General features: G+C 45.4%; 1 protein-coding gene across 12 annotated transcripts in view; it reads right to left on the bottom strand.

Annotated features, from left to right (window-relative positions):
- ARMC2 (armadillo repeat containing 2) overlaps nt 1-17,433 on the bottom strand; it is a 126,314-nt gene that overhangs the window by 1,680 nt on the left and 107,201 nt on the right. For all 12 annotated transcript variants that reach the window (XM_003805526.6, XM_055114005.2, XM_055114008.2 and 9 more), the window contains 4 exons: nt 10,392-10,514; nt 9,959-10,072; nt 7,777-7,909; nt 6,939-7,099 (listed from right to left, as the gene is read on the bottom strand). In XM_003805526.6, coding sequence (XP_003805574.3) covers nt 6,939-7,099; nt 7,777-7,909; nt 9,959-10,072; nt 10,392-10,514 — 531 coding nt within the window. The remainder of the gene's footprint in view (nt 1-6,938; nt 7,100-7,776; nt 7,910-9,958; nt 10,073-10,391; nt 10,515-17,433) is intronic.

Raw genomic sequence — 17,433 nt, 5'->3', positions numbered from 1 at the left:
ACAGACTTCAGAAAAGTGCACTGACCTGCCAATCAGATTAGCTCTGCCACTTCCTACATTTGTGACATGAGGCCAACTTCTAAAATGGTAACCACTAAATCCTAAAACAACCACAGATGTTGTTACTTAAATTGCCAACACTTTTTTTTTTTTTTTTTTTTGAGATGGACTCTCGCTGTGTCACCCAGGCTGGAGTGCAGTGGCGCAGTCTCGGCTCACTGCAACCTCTGCCTCCCGGGTTCAAGCAATTCCTCTGCCTCAGCCTCCTGAGCAGCTGGGATTACAGGCATGTGCCACCACACTCAGCTAATTTTTTCTTTTCAGTAGAGACAGAGTTTTACCATGTTGGCCCGGCTGGTCTCCAACTCCTGACCTCAAGTGATCCGCCTGCCTTGGCCTCCCAAAGTACTAGGTTACAGGCGTGAGCCACTGCACCCAGCTGCCGATACTTTTTTTTTTAGGGCCAATTAAAATCCTATTATAAAATGCTTCATGACTCTGTTGAGATCAGATTTTCTACACTGAATATTTGTGTACATTCACTGTGTACTTTGGCACTATGGGTGTTAGTGTCACCACCCAAAATAAGATAAGGGAGTCTGGAATCCCAGTTTGTACCTTCCTCTCATCACAACCAAGTGGTCAACTATGCAGTTCTGAGATAAGCTCCAGGCAGACACAAACACTTCGGCAAGGAGCTCCATGGAGACCCTGTAAGCAAACCTGGATCTCCCCACCCATGAGATAACTGGGCCCTGAGGGGAGGAGAATGCAGGTGATATGTGGTGCGTTCAGAGCTCTTCCTGTTTGGCTACTTCCATACAAAAGGAGTCAGGTAGTCTCAGTGATTCAGATTTCATTCCGTTTTTTCGAGACAGAGTCTGCTCTGGAGTGCAATGGTGTGATCTCGGCTCACTGCAACCTTCATGTCCCAGATTCAAGTGATCCTTGTGCCTCAGCCTCCCAAGTAGCTGGGACTACAGGCATGTGCCACCAGACCAGGCTAATTTTTTGTGTTTTTAGTAGAGATGGGGTTTTGCCATGTTGCCCAGGCTGGTCTCGAACTCCTGACCTCAGGTGATCCACCCACCTTGGCCTCCCAAAGTGCTGGGATTACAGGTGTGAGCCACAGCGCCCAGCCAGTGATTTCAGATTTCTAGGCCATCTTCCTGCTCACTGTTTTCCAGATTTTCTGAACATTAAATTTTGTTGAAAAGTGAATTCTGTTGTATAAAAATAAAATTCTGTTGTATAGAAAATGAATTCTGTTGTATAGAAAATAAATTCTGGGTACGGTGGCTCACGCCTATAATCCCATCACTTTGGGAGGCTGAGGCAGGTGGATCACCTGAGGTCAGGAGTTCAAGATCAACCTGGCCAACATGATGAAACCCCATCTCTACTAAAAATACAAAAAATTAGCCAGGCATGTGGCAGGCGCCTGTAGTCCCAGCTACTTGTGAGGCTGAGGCAGGAGAATCACTTGAACCCAGGAGGCAGAGGTTGCAGTGAGCCATGATCGTGCCATTGCACTCCAGCCTGGGTGACAGTGAGAGACTCTGTCTCAAAAAAAAAAAAAAAAAAAGAAAAGAAAAGAGAAGAAAAAGAAAAGAAAGAAAGAAAATGCATTCTGTTGTAGAAGCCCTTCTTTCCCAAGCTGCTGGCGGCTGAGCAGTGTGGCCTGGGCATGTCATAGTCCCTTCTTTCTCCTAGGGCTTTGGTTAGATTTAGTGGTTTTAGCAAAATCTCTGTTGGGTGTGTGGCTTTTTAAAATCTAATGTCAAGACCATGTTACTTGTCTTGAGGCCCAGCCTATAGTTAATCCACCCTCAAACCATATTAATTCTAAATTGGGTTAGACAAGATAACAAGAATAGCCAAACAGCTACAGGTAAGAGAAATGAGGTCTAAAGTTTCAAAGTAAATACAGCAACATACATTAAAAGTGCCATATCACATGGGGTATTAAATTTTGGAACTTGTACTGCAAAGAGTAGCAGAGGCTGATTAAGTAAAAATTTAGATCTATGATTCAATTTTTTTTTTTAAGAGACAGAGTCTCATTCTGTCACCCAGGCTGGAATGCAGTGGTGCAATCATAGCTCACTGTAGCCTTGAATTCCTGGGCTCAAGTGATTCTCCCACCTCAGTTTCCTGAGTGGCTAAGACTACAAAACACACACACCCAGCTAATTTTTTCACTTTTAGTAGAGATGGGTCTCACTACATTGCCCAAGCTGGTCTCAAACTCCTAGCCTCAAGTGATTCTCCTACCTCGTCCTCCCAAAGTGCTGGGATTACAGGCATGAGCCATTGCACTCAGCCTTTGATTAATTCTTTTTAAGATTTGAATCATCATAAGTTAGAAACTGTGCTTCACAGTATTTTGCATCATGACTCTGTATACACATACCTACTTATATATGAATAAACAAATGTTTCACATTATAATACTTGTCTTTACTAAATATAATACATTCTGATATTTTCTTTCTTTGCTACTTCATTTTTTAAAGATGCTGGTCACAACCAACTAAATTGTTTTCCTGACCTGCAGTGTGAAAAGTGCTTATTTAGGTAACCAATCATTCTTAAGGTTTCTTTAGGCACAGCATGCTTCCAAATACTAAAATTTGGGGCAAAGTATTAGAAAGAATTAAAAGACCCTAAAATATAAATGTATCAATGGTCATTACAACACAATCATCATTAGAAGTTTGTGTCCTGCAGCATCTATAAAAGCTTCCTTTACTCACTACACTATTTCCTAGCTAGCTGTTCAGCAGCAGATGGCTGTTTAAGGGATTTATCATCGCCCTGACCATTCTCTTATAAGGCAAAGTTGTCGAATGTTCTAGAAGCACCTGAAAGCTCTTCAACATAGGTTGATGTGATCCTCCGACTTGAACGTGGGGCCCCACTCTACCTTGTCACAAAACCTAAGTGCCCACTGCCACAAAACTTATGATGAACATACAACAACCTAGTGTACTTCCCATTTGCAACAATAAACTACACACATGGTCATCAGGTGCGAGCTCCCCACAGAGGGGCTCATGCTAGTCTGGAGTGCTCAGCACACCACTAAGAACTTCAGCATCAACACGCTGCTTATGAGCTCATAAGACATGACTGCAGTATAATGGGAAGTTTCAGACCACGTTCTTTTAAAGCCACTTTCCAGAAAGACTGTCAACATTCCAATGATGTTGAGGGTATATTACTTCTCCTTTTTTTCTAGTCACTCAGCAAGAAAAAGTTAGGTAACTTACATTACTATAGAAATTGCCATACCAGTATTTGCAAAAACTGTTCATACTTCAACACAGGCCTTGGTAATTCAACAGCTCATCCTGTTTCCAAAATGGCCTGTTTTTTTTTTTTGTTTGTTTGTTTTAGCTATCTTTGTAAAAGAATTGAAATGCAAGTATACTCTCACCCACATGCCCATTTCACTTGCAGCAGTCCCACTGCCCAGACCCAGCCACGACCCGGTCAGAAGTCAGGGTCTGAGTGCTCATTGCCAAGAGAAAAGCCAAGAGGCAGCACAGCCCACCACCCAGCCCACAAGGCACAGTCCCCATGGTTCGTGAAGAGGAGCTCACGTGAGAAACCTGGGATGCATTGCACAGTGGCTTGGCTTCCTGAGTGAGCTGTGTTTATTTGCTGTTATCCATGCCACAGTCCCCCTGCACGGGGTGCAGTGGAGTAAGGGTGTTCTAGGTAACGGAGCGGCTGGAAAACACAGGGCTAGTTGTTTGTTTTCGGATGGGAATTCCTGCCTTTGCTACAGTATGACTTCAGGCAAGCCACTTAACTGTCCTAAAACCTATTTTCTGTATCTGTCACCTAGCTGATGGCCTCAGATCTTTCAAAAATAGAATAAACATGCTTTTAAAAGGATATAGCACTATTGAAACAAAGGTACCACCATTGTTAGCCAATCCACATGCAGCTATCAAGTACCTTCTTTGTATGAGGCAATATCCTTTCCCTAAGGTGGTTCAGTTGCAAAGGGGAAATAAGATAAAACTCACAAAATAATAATACAGGATAATTACAGGACAAGTTACACAATTCATGATTGATTGCTATATAAGAAGTATAGATTTCCTATGACTAGCCTACGACTGTGGGCTTGAGAAGCTACGTGGGAAGGGCCTGCACCTGGCTAGGCAGATCGGGATGGGCAGGCAGGAAATGAAACAGAACATGTGCAAAGGCACAGAGGCGGGAGAAGCACAATCAGAAGCCCAATTAGGCTATGGAAAAGTTGGGAATGGAGCGCAGTCAGCCCTTCGCATCCACGGGCCACGTATCCACAGGTTCAACCAACCACAGACAGAGAATATTTGAAACAACAACAATAAAAAGAATACAAATAAAAATCACAGCACAACAACCATTTACATAGCGTTCACACTGTAGGTATTATAAGTAGTCTAGAGATGGTTTAACGTGTGCAGGAAGATGTGTGTAGGTGAAATGCCAATTCTATGTCATTTTATATCAGGCACTTGGGCATCTGTGTTGGTATCTGAGGCAGGCCCTGAAACCAATCCCCCCAGATACCAAGGGGTGACTGTAACAGGCAGCAGGGCCCACTAAAATGAAGTGCCTTCCAGGTACACTGCCCCTGCTGAGAAGCCAGCCATGCCCACACCTCCTTCTGATCCATCTTTATGCCACACGGCCCCGCAGCCCCACCATCCTTGTTATTTATGGCTGATTGCCCCAGGCTTGGGTAACAAAGGAAACCACAGATAGCCTGTCACTGGGTAGCTGCTGCCTATGCGGGAAAGCCCTGGGCCATAGGACAGTGACTCACTGAGCCAATCATATCTTCTCCCGGAGTGGGTGACATAGGAAAGTGCCCTGGCAACAGACAGACACAGGGAGGGCAGCAAGTGGAAGCCTGGAGGTAGCTGAAGCCATGATCTAGAAGGAGCCTAGAGAGAGTAAGTGGGGAGAGAATTCTTTCCCTAACAGCAGACACAACACAGCTGGGTCTCCAGAATGGCAGAGCCCAGGGGGCGGAGCTCATGACGCCAACGGCTGAGGGGTCACTTGGGACTCTGGCTCCTGCCTGCCTCTCTGGGAGGCTTTGAGCAGTATCTTGTTTCCTGGCTTCTTTCTTCTCTGTACACTCTTCCCTTAAGCTCCTTTGCTAACGAGAGCAGGGGCTCTCAATCTTAGCTAATAGACTCACCTGTGGAACTTTGAACACAGATTCTCAGCCTCATCCCAGAGCTTCTGAATCAGAATTCCTAGGGCTGGGGCCAGGAAGGTGTTTTTAGTTTTTTTGGGTTTTAACTCCACAGCTGATTTCAATGCTCTACCACCATCGAGAACTGAATTAAGGCAACCTGAACATGCACTTCTGCTCCCTGCAACCTGAGTCAGTTTAATGCTCATGGAGCCGACTGTGAACCTCAATGATTAAAAAAAAATGCTCACTTTTTTTTCCTTATTGTGTTTTAAAACACATGTACAAAATTATATTTACCTGGAAAAACCAAATTTCATATCAACCTAGCAAACCCAATTATTTCAAACAACTCCTGAGTTCCAGTTTCTGTTTAGTAGCACAGTGTTAAAACACTTAAAGAGTTTCCAGAGCATGTCAGCCACCTTCTGAGGACTTGCTATGCGGCAGGCACTGTGTTAGGCTCTTTGTACACATCTGCTCATTTATCACCCTGCAATCTGGACATTAATTATCCTCATCTTGGAGATGATAAAATATCATTTCGGAACGGCTGATAATCTGTGTTTTTAAAAGTTCCACAGGTGAGTCTGCTCTGCAGCCAGGATTGGGAGCCTCCGCTCTGGTTAGTGAAGGAGTGTAAAGGAAAGGTGTCTGTTAAGCTTTCTCAGCTTGCAGAGAAGTTGAGCTCAAAATTTAAAAACTCAGCACCTATGGCTTCCAAGTGACCTTGAGCCTTTCCACATGGCCTCCTGGATCTAGTATGGTGGCTGGGCAGTGATGGGTACATCTCCTCTATTTGGGAAAAAGGATTATTAAAAACACTCACTTACTGACCCAAATCATTGTTTTTAGAATTAACCTAGGATGAAAAAAATTATCCTAAAATTATAAAAATTTTTTAAATGTAAAAAATGATCCTGGCCAGGCAAGGTGGTTCACACCAGTAATCCCAGCACTTTGGGAGGCTGAGGTGGGAGGATCGCTTGAGCCCAGGAGGTTGACACCAGCCTGGGTAACATAGCAAGACCTCATCGCTACAAAAAAAAAATTTTTTTTTTAATTATCTGGGCATGGTGGTGCGTGTCTGTAGTCCCAGCTACTTGAGAGGCAGAGGCAGGAGGATCACTTGAGCCCAGGAGTTTAGAGCTGCAGTGAGCAGTGATCGCACCACTGTATTCCATCCTGGATGACAGAGCAAGACCCTGTCCCAAGAAAAGAAAGAAACAATCTTCTTTCCTTTGATTTGTATCAGTGATTTCCTACCTTTCAAGGATATAAACTCCATTGTAATGCCAAATAGTCTCACAGGCCCTCACCCACATGATAATTAACGTAGCTAATTAAAATGTATAGCTTCATTTAAAAGCATGACTTGAGTAGATTTTAGCCGTATTTTCTCAATTACAACAGTGTCTATTTGCTTTTGAACAACAGAAGTACATTTACGCTGAGGTCTTATATTTATGCACTCTAGAGAAAATGCAAAAAAAAAAAAAAAGCCATAGAAGAAATCATGAATGTATCTAATGAGTTGAAAGTCCTTCTGTCCCCATTGTAAATAGCATTCAGCCTTTTCAGTTCCAAATTATAGTAATCTTTAACATACTCTTGTTGCTTATAGAAATATAGTCACCTAAATGCATACTAATATTTATCCAAACAGGTCACAGAAAAAAACTATCTCACACTCTGATAAAACTCACAGACTCATCATAGTCAAGAGTCTTACCTAAAAATGATGAGAGCAAGAGTAAGAGTGTGTTGGTGTCTTCATTTCCAAAACATGATGAAGCATTAGTGATGTTTTCACTGAAGTTCCATAAAGTTTTACAAACCAAGCAGGCCAGCTGCCAATCAGTAGGACCCAAATCTCTTAAACAGTCCACTAACCTGAGTTAATAAAATTCAAATTGAGAAGTTATTAGGTCAGAATCTGTCTTTAATTTTAATATTGTTAGCATAATGATTATCCTTCTGTGATATGTAAGTATAATCCAGTGATCACTTAAAATAATTCCTTATCTATAAATTTAAGTGGTTATAAAGTAGCAATAATCTACTTCTACACCTTTTTTTTTTTTGAGACAGAGTCTCACTCTGTTGCCCAGGCTGAAGTGCAGTCGCGCAATCTCGGCTCACCGCAACCTCCACTCACTGCAACCTCTGCAATCGCTTGTATCCCGGATTCAAGCGATTCTCCTGCCTCAGCCTCCTGAATAGCTGGGATTACAGGCGTGTGCCACAACGCCTGGCTAATTTTTGTCTTTTAGTAGAGACAGGGTTTCACCATGTTGGCCAGGCTGCTCCCAAACTCCTGGCCTCAAGTGATCTGCCCACCTCGGCCTCCCAAAATGCTGGGATTACAGGTGCGAGCCACCACACCTGGCCTACTTCTGCACTATTTTAAGTATCCAGTGGAATCTAAACCCCCTCTTTAGCCTCAGCTTAGGGGCTTCCCAATGTTGAAATACCTTTGCCCCACAGGAATGATGAAAGGGCCAAAGCTCCCAAGAAAATGATGTCCTTCAAATCCTGAGAGAGTCAGTACTCTACGCCTTGAAACTTACTTTTTAATGCCACCTCCTTCTTTCAAGATGACACGCTTGTCTTTATCCACAGTGAGATTGAGGAGAACACCACAGGCAGAAAAGCAGATATCCTGATGCTGAGCATCCAGCAGCGCCATCATGAACCTGTGGACTACGAGGGAAGAGAGCAAATGCAGACCAGTAAAAGTTCAGGGTTCCCAGCTGTCTCTTGTTTTACAGATGGTATGGGGAAACGGGGAGTGGCTTGCAAACCCAGAACCCCTGTTAAGGGACTTAACTCATTCTTCCTAAGGCTTTATCCATCACACAGCAGTGGGTTCCCCAATACCCACCACTCCCAGAGTCGGCTCCCCCAATAGACAGATACTGCAAAACCTGACCCAGGCAGCAGCTGCTTCTCCACGGCAGTGAAAGAGTCCCAGCTGGTGGAAAGGAGGGAGCACAGGTGACACTCATCTCACTTCCAGTTATTCTCAAGGGTGTTCCTAAACCTCCAGCAGCAACTGTCTTTAAATACACAGTCCTGGAGAGGGGAGTTGGCTCCTGGTGGGATCACTCCTGAAGTCTCCCAGGGCCACGTGTAAGACTCAGACTGCTAAAAACCAACCTGGGGCAAGGCAGGCCTTCCAGTGTAGGGACATCTCAAGGCAGGACAGGCTCCTGCCTCAGGAGAATCATTTTCCCTTACTCCTAGGAAATGGAACTGGGAACTGTTTGTCCTGTTTTCTCATCCCTCAGCAGATGCTGAGCAAAGGGTTGGGGAAGAGTGAGTAAAGTGTGCATTCTGCCTCCTCCCACAGTACGTGCACCTAAGAGGGGCTGCCCTGTTCTAGCCCCGGCCCTGTTAACTGGGTTGGGCAGTAAGCTTGACAGAGGCAACATCACGTACATATGTGCGCTTAAGAGGCTAAATAGTGCCCAGCAAAATGTGCAGTTATCTGCAGGTAGTGAGAGGATGGGGCATGGTTTGCTGCTGCTGCTTTTTGTATCTGTATTATTGAAATTTTCCATTACGAACATGGAGAGTTATGTTTTTAAAATTATTGTTACATGAAATATTTGAGACATACAAAGAGTCAAAGTATACTAATATTTGAGACATACAAAAATATTTGAGACATACAAAGGGTAATAAACATGTGGGTACTTGCCACTCAGTTTAAGAAATAAAACATTACATTCCAAACAATATGTTGTACATAATAAATATAAACAATTCTTATTTGATAATAAATAACATTATAGGTCCAATTATAATCTTTGGACATCCCTTTCCTTCCAAAGGTGAATGCTGTCCTTTTTTAATTTTTTAATTTTTTTTATTTTTTAGAGATAGGGTGTCACTCTGTCTCCCGGCCTAGAGGGCAGTGGCACAATCATGGCTCACTGTAGCCTCAAACTTCTGGGCTCAAGTGATCCTCCTGCCTCAGCCTCCCAAGTAGCTGGGACTTGTGCCACCACCACGTCTGGCTAATTTTAAATTTTTGTAGAGACAGGGTCTCACTATGTTACCCAGGTTGATCTCAAACTCGTGCCCTCAAGCAATCCTCCCACCTTAGCCTCCCAAAGTGCCGGTATTACAGGCTTGAACCACTGTACCCAGCCTGAACTCTGTCTTAAATTGGAGTTTACTATTTCCAATTACTATTTATACTGTATAGCATCACTACGTGAATACCTGTGCAGAAGCAATACCAATGCAGAAGCAAAAGGTAGTTTTGTATGTTTTAAAACTTATATTCACGGCATTCCTCTGCATATATCCTCCTATTGCTTTTAAATGCTAGAGAACATTTTATTGCATGAATATACCATAATGAATTTGTCCTCTTCTCTGTTGAGGAACATTTAGGTTGTTTCTACTTTTTGCTATTATAAGCAAAATGTAATAGACATTCTAGTACATAAAAGAGAATGTCTTCTTAAGAATATGCCCCCAGACAGAAGTGATTACTCAAGATTCACTGTTTCCATTAGACATACACACACCCCATCTTGGAGCACAGAAGGCCATTCATAAGGCAGAGGGGAACACTGCCTAGGTCCATCTTGGCATCCTGAGCCAGGAGCCTTAAACACGGAGCTTTACAAATCTCAAAACGGAAACAAGTATAACACTGTAATGACTCAAGCTGCAAAACCACTCAGCTGATTATTGGCAAAAAGTGAATGTTTATGAATTCTAGTGTTATTAACTCACCATTGTTCTGCACAATGAAATCGCAGACATCATGGTCCTGGGAGAGATTTCCGAAAACACGCACAGCCTCCAGGATTCCATCCATATTGTTACTGACAAGAAGCTTTAAGAGCACTGGATTTGGCGACCAGAGAAATTAAATCAGTGAATTTAAGTTTTAACTTAAAGGTTAATGGAAATCAACATCATACTTAATACTGATGATTTTCAAATGATAATAAAATACAAACTGTAAGGGACTTTAGCAAGAACTAAGAAACTAATTTTTCCCATTTCTAGTTTCCCCATATTCTAATTTCTTAGAATCATCAGGCTCTAAGACATTTCTGTACCAGAAGGCAGAAGATAGTAATGTCTCCTGCTCTGTGTTTAGTTAATAAAATCGAAACTTCAAATGAGCACTCATTTATCCAAATCCAACTCTGAACCTTACATTCAGCAATATATAGCTTTTTGTCTTGAATTATGGAATTCTTCACTTGGTAGTAAGATAAATTGTTGATTGTCGCTGTAGCATTGATCACCAGCTCCTCACAATCATCAAGTGACTTGTATTCTGAAATGAAGTAAGGATAAGGGAGTCAAAGACCCACTGCAGGAGTAGAACCAACTACGTTGCAACTATAGCAACAGCAGGGCCAGGAGCCGGCTGCGATCACGCAGGGTCCCTACAAAGGCCCTGGAGAGGCACCTTTACCACTTGATTTCCCCCGACTCCTCCTGCACGGAAATGCCCCAAATGCAAGGGCCTGCTCCTGGCCAGAGCAGAGAGGACACTGTCAACTCAATCCTTGCAGCCAGGAGGTCTGGAAAAGTCCAGCTGATCTGGGACCTGTGTCTGAAGTAAAGCAAAGGGGCCAACACGGCAGTGAGCGGAGCCATCTCTAATCCCGCCTGTTTTCTGGGTCTTCAGGCTCTCCCAGGGGCTCCTCCTTGGAGTCTGTGCCCTCCTTCCCACACCGCCTCCCAACAGAACGGCCCCGGGGTCACGATCCGTCTGTGACTACGAACTCTAGAAGACACCTCTGGCCTCCTCTACCTCCCCACTAGTTCATCTCTCAGCACTTGCTGGCTTCTCTTCTTCCACTTTTGCCTCCCTAAATCTATTCTCAACACAGTTATCCTTTAAAAGCAAGTCAGATAATGCCACCCACCTCATAACCCATGAATAGACTTCATTGTCTGGTCCACAAGACCTACCTGGCAGCTCCAGGCCTTATCTCTCTGGCCTCATTTGTTCCTGCTACTCCCAGACCCCCAAGGCCAACCACACCAGCCTCCTGGCCTCTTGGAATATGCCAGCATGCCCCTGCCTGAGAACCCGTGCACTGCTGAACTTTCTTCTGGAACATACTGTCCTCCCAGTTAGTCACTTGGCTCACTCCTTACGTCCTCCTAGCAGTTGCTTACATGCCGCCTTGTTGGACATACTTTCCGTAACCTCCCTATTTAAAATAGCACCTATTCTCTTTTTTCTCACCCTGCTTTAATTTTCTCCATAGCACATATGACCACCTGATGTTATATATGTGTTTAATGTTTGTCTTTCAGCCCTAAAATGTCAGCTTCCTGAGGCCTAGGGATGTGTCTGTTTTATTCATGGCTGCATTCCCAGCTTCTAGGACAGTGCCTGGCACATAGTGAGCGCTGGATGCAAGAATAATTGATCCTCTAGCTTAGCACATAAGGCCCTTAGTGGTTTTTGTCCCTGCCTCCCACTCAGTCTCCAGACTCATCTCTTGACATTTCTGGCCACAGTGTGAGGATGAGAAGAGGCAGGGCTGCAGCTGGGAGTGGTCCCAGTGACCTCAGCATAGCGTGGACATGGGTGATGGCGGAGATGTGGCGGAGTGGAGACTGTGCTTGGCAGAGACTGGATGGGGGTGTGAGGGAGAGGAATCACCCGGGGTGTCCCCCCCCCGGTGCACATAATTGGGTAGATGTTGACCACATTGTCTGAAATAAGGGCACAGGAAGAGGGCCAAGTTCAGGGACAGGTCATGAATTCAGCTTAAGATATGCTGAGGTGCTTCTGAAGCACCCCCAGGAGAGAAGGGGTAGACAGTTGGATCTAAGAGTTGGGCAATCAGACCGGCCTGGGCAACACGGCGAAACCCTGTCTTTACAAAAAATACAAAAAATTAGCCGGGTGTGGTGTCAAGCGCTTGTAATCCCAGCACTTTGGGAAGCCAAGGCGGGCTGATCACTTGAGGTCAGGAGTATGAGACCAGCCTGGACAACATGGTGAAACCCCGTCTCCACTAAAAATACAAAAATTAGCCAGACTTGATGGCACAAGCCTGTAATCCCAGCTACTTGGGAGGCTGAGGCAGAAGAATTGCTTGAACCCGGGAGGCAGAGGTTGCAGTGAGCCAAGATTGCACCACTGCACTCCAGTCCGGGTGACAGAGGGAGACCCCATCTCAAAAATAAAAATATAAATAAATAAATAAATAAATAAATAAAAAAGAGCTGGGCAATCAGAGAAAGAATCACGAGCCCGGCAACACTGAGCCAGTGACTGCAGCTTGAACAGGCCACCGCCTCCCCTCCCTCCTGCACAAGTCCACCCACTGTTGGGAGAGCCCCCAGTCCTTCTCCACCTGGTCTCACCTGCTCCAGAGGCCCAGTCCCAGCCTGCGAGGGAGGCCACTCAGCACCTGCACACAACTTGGCTCATGACTTGCCCACTTCCCATTACTGAATAGGAAGTGCCTTTTCTTTCCTGTATGAAACCGAAGTTTTTCTTTGGGGAGCAAGCAGGGGGGCTATGAGCTGAGGAAGAGGACTGTGCTTGTTCTTGAATTCTCCAACTTAAGTATCGCCCCCTTTGGCCATCTTTTCCTGTTCATTAAAGAGAACAGCCTTTTTATAAATTACTATGTTGAAAGGAAAGCTCAGTCATTTGTAGGCTGCAGAAGACATACACTGTTCCTTCCGCCAGTGGCCCCTCCCGCTAGAGCAGCAAGCATAGGCCCAGTACCTGGTAGACATTTAATGGATACTTGGAAAAAGAAAGAATAAATAAAGACCTGACTTCCTCTTTTTTAGTTTAAGTACATAAAAAGGGAATAAGGAACTGAATTATTTTGGTTAACAATATGGATTCTACTGTAAGGAAATATTCTAGTTATGGTAAAAGAAGGGACACAGGACCTCCAAATTATTCCCTCTTGCTTTGGCCATGACTCTGGAGCCAGAACCCTGTGCTTCCACTCACTGGCCGTGTGACCTTACTCAAATTATTTAACCTCCTTGGGCCTCAGTTTCCTTGACTGTAAAGTAAGCATGATCATTGCACCTACGTTATAGAGTTGTTACAAAGTTTAAATGCATTCAAGCGCTTAAATGAGTGCATGGCACATAGTGGGTGCTAAGTAAGTGCTTATGACATGAACAGATGGGCCATCCAGAATGACAGCTCATGGGGAGCAGCTCAGGTGAATGTCTAACTCTTGGGCAAAGGGCCTACAGCCCTAGTTTCCTCCAGCCCCAGACTGATGACACTAGGTCTTGGGCAGTGTTTGGGGATCTGTTTTATTTCTCTTGCCTTGGTAGGAGAATTCATTAGCTTGTCCAGAAAATGCAGGGTAGCTCTTATTGTCTGACCTCCCGAAGGACCACGCGTTTGGGCAGCAGGAATGGTGTCTGGTATCTGGAACTAGAGGGTAGGTACTCACAGCTCCTAAGCATTTATCATAAACAGCACTAGGCACTTTACCATGCATGTAACCCTCAAAAGTCAGCTAATAAGTTTTACATGCACTTACAAGAATTCACACCCACAATAATTAATTCTCGAAAGGTGCATCTGTCTCAGTCACCTTGGCCTGTCATAATAAAATACCATAAACTGGGTGGCTTGAACCAACAGGAATTTATTTTCTCACAGTTACGGAGGCTGGAAGTCCAAGATCAGGGAGGCTGCATGGTCAGGCTCTGGTGTCTCTTCTTATAAGGGCCCTAACTCCAGCATGAGGTCTCCACATCATGGCCTTATCTAAACCTAATTATCTCCCAAAGGCCCCATCTCCAAATACCATCACATGGGGGTTAGGACTTCATAGATGAATTTAGGGGTCAGATGAGAACACTGAGGTTTAGAGAAGTTCAATACCTCACCTCACTTCACAGAGCACACATCTAAATCCAGGTGTACTTGACCCCTACTATCCTACTCTTTCCACAGAACGCTGCTGAAGCCAAGGACTCAGGGTTGCTGAGTTCCCATTGGAGCTAGTTGGGGCAATAGACTGCTTCCAAAAAAGCATGACAACCATCCTACCCTCTATAATTCACTCACGGATGGATATAAGACAATCTGGAATTTGGACTTGCCACTAAGTCAGCAAATCTCTGAGTCTGGTGGCATACTGAGAGGGTCAGTTCTTACTAGAAACATTATTGATTTTTAAAAGACCCTCTGCAATGAGGCTGACCTCTCTAGGCAAGTCCTGGGGTACAAGCAACTCCTTGTGAAGGGTGCAGGGCTAGAGGGAGGTAGGAAGAAAAGAGCCCAAGGGATGCCCTTCCCACGTGACTAGGGAAGGGGGCCATGCCACAGGAGCCATCAGGCTGGGAGGAGTGCTCAGCTCTGAGGGTAAACAGGACAGCAGCAACTCTGAGTTCAGTGGGCACAACCAAACCACGGGCAGGCCCTTTCTATAGTCACAGTCACAGCCCAGCACTGGCCCTGCGTTGCTCTAAGCTGCCAGGCCTGTCAGAGGGGGCAGGAGGCCTTTCCTGGAATGTGGTCACCACTCCACACTGACACAGACAAAACAGGTAGGAAATCCACAGAGACCAGTGTAGAAAGGGCTTAGCAGGGCTTAGAAACTCACCCAGGAGTCGAGCTGTGTAAGGGGAAGGTGGAGGGGGGTGACCCCCTGTCAGGGGTGACTTTTGCCCTTCTATAAACTTTTATTTGGAGATAAAGTCTTTCAGGAGAGAATAGAGAAGGGATCACCTGCTTGCCCAAACAACTGCCTAAGGCATAGTAGGCAAGAGGCCTGACCCATCACAGGAGAGCAGGGTTTCTTCACTTCTGCTCAACCTCATATGGTACCAGGCTCTAATATAGAGACTAAAACATTTCTCAGAGGGAGGCCCTTGACCACCTGTATCAGGAGCAGCCAGGGAGCTTTAGAGAGAGAGTCTCACTCTGTCACCCATGCTGGAGTGCAACAGTACGATCTTGGCTCACTGCAACCTCCACCTCCTGGGTTCAAGAGATCCTCCTGCCTCAGCCTCCCGAGTAGCTAGGACTACAGGCACGTGCCACCATGCCTGGCTAATGTTTGTATTTTTAGTAGAGATGGGGTTTTGCCATGTTGGCCAGGCTGGTCTTGAACTCCTGACCTCAAGTGATCTGCCCACCTCAGCCTCCCAAAGTGCTGGGATGACAGGTGTGAGCCACTGCGCCCGGACTTTTTCTTGGAGACAGGGTCTCACTCTGTTGCCCAGGCCAGAGTGCAGTGGTGTAAGCATGGCTCACTGCAGCCTTGACTTCCTGGGCTCAGGTAATTCTCCCACCTCAGCCTCCTGAGTAGCTGAGATCACAGGCGTGTCCCACCACACTCAGCTAATTTTTTTTTTTTTTTTTAATAGAGACAGGGTTTTGCCATGTTGCCCAGTCTGGTCCGGAATCCCTGGCCTCAAGCAATCTGCCTGCCTTGGCTTCCCAAAGTGCTGGGATTATAGGCGCGAACCACCGTGCCCAGCCTCTTGCCTCTTTCTCCTACCCCAAAGCATCACTTTCTTTTGAGTCAAAAGCAAGTTATTCACTCTTCCTTTATAGGTAGAAATGTAATTTCTAAGCTCATAAAATATTTATAAGATGAGGAGTTTTTTCACTTTATATGTGAATATTAACAACTGTGGGAAAATGAATCATGCATAACTCTACTCCTTGGCTGTTCACAGCCATGTGCCCCCAGTCCAGGTGTTTGAGGTCTGGTCCTCAGGCCCTTCCTGGGCAGCCACAGTCAGGTAAAGGGATTAATTCTGCAACAGATGAGAATTCGCCCAGTCGGTTTCAGGCTTCTGCTAGATCCTGAGGAGCCAGAAAAGCTAACATGGTTCCCTGAAGCACTGGGTCTCAACACTTAATGGGCAAAAGACTCACCTGGGGGCAAAGGAGGCATTAAAAGGCAGATTTCAAGACTCTAATGGCATTTTATAGAGGCAGTTTCTGGGCAGGGGCCAGAAACCAAAAAGGGTATTTTAATGAGTCCCACAGCTGATTCTGCAGCAGTCCCATCCCTGGTCCTGGGCTGAGAAGCCCTGCTCAGTGTGGTGAGTGGATCTCAGGAAGGGGAAAGAGCTTCAGCAGACATGGGCATGCTACAGAGCAAATGCTGAATGTTTTGAGGTTGGAACAGAAACTGAATTTCTCTCACAGCTACGTGCATTTTCTTCCACGTGGCTTAATGTGCAGTCAGCAGCTTGGAAAAGAGTTCAAGCCTAAACACAGAGATTTTTGAGTTATTTACACGGAAGTGGTAAGTCATGGTGCAGATCCCAGTCAGAAGTGAAGAGTCCTTTCTCAAGACAGGTGACACGTGATGTGGAGTGCGGGGAAGCACAGGTCAGGGGCCCGGTGACTTTGCCACTTGCTAACTTTGTGACCTGTGAAAGTCACTATATCTCACTGAGCCCGTTTCCTCATCTGTGAAATGATGAAAATAACAAAAACGTGCCCTGACATTGTTGTGAGGTAACAGATATGAAAATGCGTTTTCAACCGTAAAGCTCCATAATGAAGCACGGCCTTGTCACTCACATGCCCACAGCCGGGCTCTGCCACCCGTCCCTTAGCTGTGTACGCCTAGCTTCTGCCCTTCTCAGAAACTGGGGTTCTTGTCTGTGCACTCAATGTCCCTCCACCATATAGGCCGAATTCCTTGAAAGCACATACCAGCCTCCATTTTTAAAACCTTGTTCTAAACTGAATGTTGGTATCCCCCAGAATGCACATGTAAAAGCCCTATCCCTTCAATGTGACTGTATTTGGAGCTAGGTCCTGTGGGGAAGTGATAAAGGTTAAATGAGGTCAGAAGGGTGGGGCCCTCATCCGGTGGAGCTGGTACCCTTACAAGAAGTAGAAGGGACCCCAGAGTGTGCTCTCTTCAGCACATGAGGACCCAGTGAGAGGGCAATCAACCACATGCCAGGAAGGGGAGTCTGCACCAGACCCTGACCCTGCCGGCATCTCGGTCTCAGACTTCCAGTTTCCAGAACTGTGAGAAAATACATGTCTGTTGTTGAAGCTCCCCAGTTTATGGGATTTTGTTATGGCAGCCTGAGCAGAATAAACGAAACTGAATGTATAGCACAGAACTGATTACCCAGAAAGAGCTTAGGAAATGGCTCTTGAGTTGACTAGTGGGGGCGAGGGAGGGCAGGGAGTTCACAGATTGCTCCTCCAAAACATCATTTGTGTCAGACATTAGCTTCCTTCCAAAACAACAACATTT

Source organism: Pan paniscus, chromosome 5 (genome assembly GCF_029289425.2).
Source record: "Pan paniscus chromosome 5, NHGRI_mPanPan1-v2.0_pri, whole genome shotgun sequence".
Taxonomy (NCBI): Eukaryota; Metazoa; Chordata; class Mammalia; order Primates; family Hominidae; genus Pan; species Pan paniscus.
Note: the sequence above shows the minus strand (reverse complement) of the source record. Positions and strands in the feature narration are given on the sequence as shown.